This window comes from Phyllobates terribilis, unplaced genomic scaffold (genome assembly GCF_046119375.1).
Source record: "Phyllobates terribilis strain yellow unplaced genomic scaffold, ASM4611937v1 Scaffold_1__5_contigs__length_1240528914, whole genome shotgun sequence".
Classification (NCBI taxonomy): Eukaryota; Metazoa; Chordata; class Amphibia; order Anura; family Dendrobatidae; genus Phyllobates; species Phyllobates terribilis.
In genome coordinates this window covers 1,060,223,676-1,060,229,675 of record NW_027362761.1, presented here as the reverse complement: position 1 = coordinate 1,060,229,675, position 6,000 = coordinate 1,060,223,676, and the positions used below count along the sequence as shown (strand labels likewise).

At 34.9% G+C, this 6,000-nt stretch overlaps 1 protein-coding gene across 2 annotated transcripts in view; it reads right to left on the bottom strand.

Moving 5' to 3' along the window:
- Positions 1–4,178: 4,178 nt before the first annotated feature.
- LOC141158951 (macrophage scavenger receptor types I and II-like) overlaps positions 4,179–6,000 on the bottom strand; it is a 110,302-nt gene continuing 108,480 nt past the window's right edge. For both annotated transcript variants that reach the window (XM_073645419.1, XM_073645420.1), the window contains exon 10: positions 4,179–4,961. In XM_073645419.1, coding sequence (XP_073501520.1) covers positions 4,828–4,961 — 134 coding nt within the window. In that variant the 3' untranslated portion in view covers positions 4,179–4,827. The remainder of the gene's footprint in view (positions 4,962–6,000) is intronic.

Here is a 6,000-nt window from a genome sequence, read left to right as displayed (position 1 = left end):
TTTTACTTATTCCCTCTATAGGACTTTAACTTTTATTTGTCGGGTCTCTAGTTCTGCACCCTGCCCTCCCTCTACAATCCATACATTATCCTCCCTTCTATGGGCAGAGTATTTAGGGATCATCTGCGCAGGCGCAGGCAAGTCACCGCAATTTTTCCTCCAGTGGCCTCCAGTGTGTGCGACTTTAAGGTGCTCTGCACATACACCCTGAAACAGTGGAAGAAGGTTTGCTCCTCTAATAAAGCCATTCTTCAGAAGTTCTTAAAAATAAAAAAGAAATAGCTACAACATTTAACAAAATAACAAATAGAATATTTCTATTCCAGAGAGTTACATCCAATTAGTAAACTTAAAATTACATTTTTGATTGATTCAATGATGGAAAATGCAGTAGGATTGTCTGAATTCTTATAAGAATGCAGTTGTATTAGATGCAAAGTTACATTTGCTAAATAGAAAAACTTGTCCTGGATAAATTTTTTTTCTTTTTTTACTAATCCTACATGTCTTACTATTAATCGTAGCGCAGTCTAACATTGATTGATTAAATTTACCCAGAGACAGCAACATCAGTTTCTAATTGTTCATCGAACACCACATTTCAAGTAGGGTTAAAAGAATGACATTAATTGCCACATTATACATATACCATATCTATATTACATACTACATATACATACTATAGCTTTGTTTACTTCTTAAATCAAAAGAAAAAGATACATAAAGTCTTTCCATAATAACAAAACATCCTCCTGACTTCCACATGTGTAAAGCAATTAAACTCTGGAACACCGTCTTTTTAAGGATTCATTGCTTTGCCTGCTGCCCCGCTGTGTCGGATTGCACATCTCAGGTAACAAGTTTTGCCAAATCACTGCTTTCAAATTATTTCACTCTAATCTAACTGCTGTGTTTTATAATCCTGGGTAATTTTGAAAGGCATTTTACTTTACTAATGATTTTAAATAGCTTAATGATTTCAAATTGTTATTAAACTATTAGTCCAGTACAATCACTAAGTAGTTGGCAATGCCTGTTAAAATGAAATCTTAATGTTAAGTTATTGCCTCTGCATTTTCCTCTTTCTTTGGAATTGTACTGTATAAGTAGAGGTCAAACAAAATGGTTGAGATTGGAAGGTAAATATTAATTTTATTTTTAAATGATGCTATCTTTTTCTTCTAAAATATATTTATTAAGCTTCCTTCTGTATTTAATCCTTTTGTTTGCAGTTTGAAATATAGTGCAGAATCTAAACTAACAAAGCCAGATTTTTTTCATCCATTTTTGAAAATCACAGCCAATGCTACTTTCATCCATTTTACGGATAGAATATGCCCATTGAAGTTTAGGGAGATGGCTTAAAATACAGATGAATCAGGACTTCATTGGGATCTAACAGATCTGTTTTTGCCCAATAGGAAATGATAGCAGTGAATGCAAATATGGGTGCAAAAACTGATCAAACACTGATGGAATACTGAAGAATCCCGTTTCATTATATATCTGTTATGTGGATTCACATTTTGGCATAAAATTATATGTTCACCTTAGAGAGGCTTTAGCACTTTCACCCCCGAGCCTGTCTTCACCAACTTAACCTGGGCAATTTTTTCAATTCTGACCAGTGTCGCTTCATGAGTTAATAACTCTGGAACGCATCAGCATATCCCAGTGATTCTGATAATGTTTTTTCGTGACACATTCTACTTCATGATAGTGGTAACGTTAGATCAATATGATTTGCATTTATTTATGTAAATATCAAAAGTTTGACAAAAAAATAGAACATTTAGCAATTTTCAAACTCTGAATTTTTATTCCCTTAAGCCAGATAGTTATATCACACAAAATAGTTAATAAATAATATTTACCACATGTCTACTTTTTTCATCATTTGTGAAACATATTTTTTTTGTTAGGAAGTTAGAAGGGTTGTAAGTTTATCAGCAATTATTCAATTTTCCAACAAAATTTAAAAAAACTATTTTTTAGGGACCACATCACGCTTGAAGTGACTTTGTGACAGAAAATGCCCCAAAAGTGACACCAATTTTAAAACGGCACCCCTCAAAGTGCTCAAAATTACAATAAAGAAGTTTATTAATCTTTTAGGTGCTTCACAGGAATTAAAGCAGTGTGCAAGGACAAAATGAAAATTATAATTTTTCCCACAAAAATATTCCTTTAGCCCTAAATGTTCCATTTTTAAAATAATAACAGGAGAAAATGGACTATACAATTTGTTGTGCAATTCCTCCTAAGTACGCTGATACCCCATATATGGTGGAACATTACTGTTTCGGGCAGGGCACGGAAGGAAAGGAGCACCATATGACTTTTGGAATAGATAGCAGATGCTACGTCGCATTTGTTGAGCCTCATATGTGCCTAAACAGTGGAAACCCACCACAACTGACCCCTTTTTTTAAACTACACCCCTCAAGAAATTTATCTGGAAGTATAGTGAACATTTTAACCCTTAGGTGATTCACAGAATTTGTTTAATATTGGGTTGAATAAATTAAAAATTTAATTTTTTTCAACTAAAATGTAGCTTTAGCACCAAGTTTTTTGAAAGGGCTAATAGGATAAAATGAGAAGTACAATTTGTTACTCAAATTCTCCTGTGTACATCTATATGCCATAAGTAATCTAAAACTACTATTGAAGCACAGTACAAAGCTCAGAATGGAGGGAGTGCCATATTATAGTAGAGATTTTGCTGTTATGGTTTGAGTGCTCCATGTCACATTGGCAGAGTCCCAGAGCAGCAGAACCCTTGCATAAATGACCAATTTTACAAACTACACCCCTGAATGAATTCATCTAAGGGTGCAGTGATAATATTGACACCACAGGTTTGTCACAGAACTTTATGCAATTGACGGTGAAGTAAAAATAATTACATTTTTACCACAAAAATTTAGTTTCAGCCCCAGGTTTTTCATTTTCACATAAGAAAATGGGTAAAAATGGCACCAAAATTTGTCTCACCATTTCTGCTGAATGCGGCAATACACCATATATGGATGTACAGTACTGTTTTGTCACACGGCGAGACTCAGAACGGAAGGAGCGCTATTTAACTCTTAGAGCACAGATTTTCCTTGTAAAGTTTGCGGACTCCATATACAGAACCCCTGAGTGTTAGAACAGTAGTATTCCCCCTCAAGTGACCCCCATTTTGGATATTACACCTCTGGGAATTTAGCTACAGGTGTAGTGACAATTTTGACCCCCTTGGTGTTTTCCAGAAACAAGCAGCAAAGGAGTTTGCTGAGTGAAAATTACAAATCTACAGTTAGGTCCATATATATTTGGACAGAGACAACATTTTTCTAATTTTGGTTCTAGACATTACCACAATGAATTTTAAACAAAACAATTCAGATGCAGTTGAAGTTCAGACTTTCAGCTTTCTTTTGAGGGTATCCACATTAAAATTGGATGAAGGGTTTAGGAGTTTCAACTCCTTAACATGTGCCTCAATCAAAATATAAATTAATCCGATCGGTAAACAGCGTACCGAAAAAAAAAAATCAATACGCCAGAATTACGCTTTTTCGAACATAGCAACAACACAAAAAAATGTAATACAAGGCTATCAAAACATCATATCTACCTCAAAGTGATATCAATAAAAGCATTGGCTTAGGGAGCTTAAAAAAGAAGCCCTCACAGTTCTATATCCCGAAAATCATAAGCAAATTTTTTTTACAATTTTTTTTTTCCAGCACTTAAATAAAACTAAAATTTTGAATGTTTGTTATCTCTGTAATCATACTGACATGGAGAATTATATTGGCAGGTCTCTGCCTTAGGGTCAATTTACATGGTTCAACTGGTGGCACAATGAGACTGCCAATTAGTGAAGGTTTAAATGTCTGTTTAACCTCTTAAGGGTGTGGTGATTTTTATTTTTTGCGCTTTCGTTTTTTCCTCCCTTTATTTCAAGAGCCATATAGAGCCTTTTCTATTTTTCCATTGACATAGCCATGTGACGGCTTGTTTTTTGCAGGACGCGTTGTACTTTTGTATGACACTATCCATTTCATCAAGTGATGTACTCTAAAGCAGGAAAAAAAATTAAAGTGTGGCAAAAGAACAAAGAACAAAATAAAGTGCACTTTCGCAATAGTTTTTTCCTTTTTTATTATGTACAGTGTTCATTTTATTGTTAAAATGACTTTACATAATGATTACTGTACCATTCCCCATGTAGCTATTTAAAAGCATATTGATAGAGCAAATTGTACAGCATTGAATTGTAATGCGGCAGCCTGAGCTAAAGCTTAGCAGCAGTCTCTGTCTCTCTCTCTGTTACCTCTCTCTCCTTTTTTTTATCTCTCTCACTCTCTGTCTCTCTCTATAAATACAGGTGCTTCTCACTAAATTAGAATATCATCAAAAATGTAGTTTATTTCAGTTCTTCAATACAAAAAGTGAAACTCATACATTATATAGTGTGATTACAAACAGAGTGATCTATTTCAAGTGTTTATTTCTGTTAATGTTGAGGATTATGGCTTACAGCCAATGAAAACACAAAAGTCATTATCTCGGTAAATTAGAATACTTTATAACACCAGCTTGAAAAATGATTTTAAAATCCGAAATATTGGCCTACTGAAATGTATGTTCAGTAAATGCACTCAATACTTGACTCTATATAATATATGAGTTTCACTTTTTGTATTGAAAAACTAAAATAAATTAACTTTTTGATGATATTCTAATTTTGTGAGAAGCACTTATATTATTGACTGGAAATTATATCAGAGGCTAAAATAGAAAATAAATGTAAATTAAAAGAGAAGACATATGTTATGCAGTGCATGTGACTCCAACATCTTCTCGATGATTGCAGTTTGTTCTCCCCCAGCCTTTGAATTTACAGTCTTTGATAGACTTTTCAGTTCCAATACAGCCAACATCATCCATCCATATTTTGTCAGTTCCTAAAAGCAGAAACATTTATTCAGTTACTCAGGCAAGGAAATTACAACACGACATTCATATCTGCTAGTGGAAATCAAAAAAGTTATCAAAAACAATCATATGGTACGTATACTATGGGGGCTGGCTTTGTGACAATTTTGGGGTCCCTGGAGAAGGGAAATGGGATCTTTTATTAGTCTTGCGCCATTTGCTATTGAGGGCAAGAACCTTTGCTGGGCTCTTGACTACAATAGGACTTCCTAGTTAGCTTACACAGGAGGTGGCAAATTGGCTGAAGATAAACAAACACCATGGCCCAGTTAATCAAAGCGATTATGCCAGAATTCTGGAGTAAATCGCTTCGGAAAGTTCTTGCACAGCTCGCAGTTGTGCAATAATTTTTGCGACTTTTGGCATTTTCACATCAATTTCACCCAGCTACACCAAAATGGGTGGTTCTGGCGCAAGATGGGATGGAACGGGAGCATGAAGCCACAGCACATCTTAGTCATGATGAACTGTGGTGTACCTTATGCCAGTAAGATTCATGGCAAGGCGTATGGGGACGCATGTGCTCCTCTTAAAGAATCATGCACCTCTGACTACAGCACACCCCCTCATCCAGACAAGCATGAAAAAAAGCCAGTCTTGGTGCTTTTTTTCGCTACCAAGACATGGAAACATAATTAGTTTCCATTTTAATAAGATTCGTGCTTCTTTTCAGTTACTTTGCACTATTATTTTTTACCATTATATAACATCCATAATCAAAGCTTCTGATCAATTAGCGCGGATGTTCCATTATAGTACATAGCACACCCCCTTGTAATCATATATCAATTTGAATTGCCCAAAAAATTTGCATTTGTCAATCAAATGATGTCACATCCTGTCTCTTTGACCACAAAGTCTTTTCAAACCCACATGTCTTTGTCATAGACAATAATTGAAATAAAGGCCTGGAAGAGAACAAGGCAGGATGAAGCCAGACGTAGTTATTGAAGATGACTCACAGATAGTAATGTGCATTTAGATAAAAGTTATGTTCCACGGTTAAAG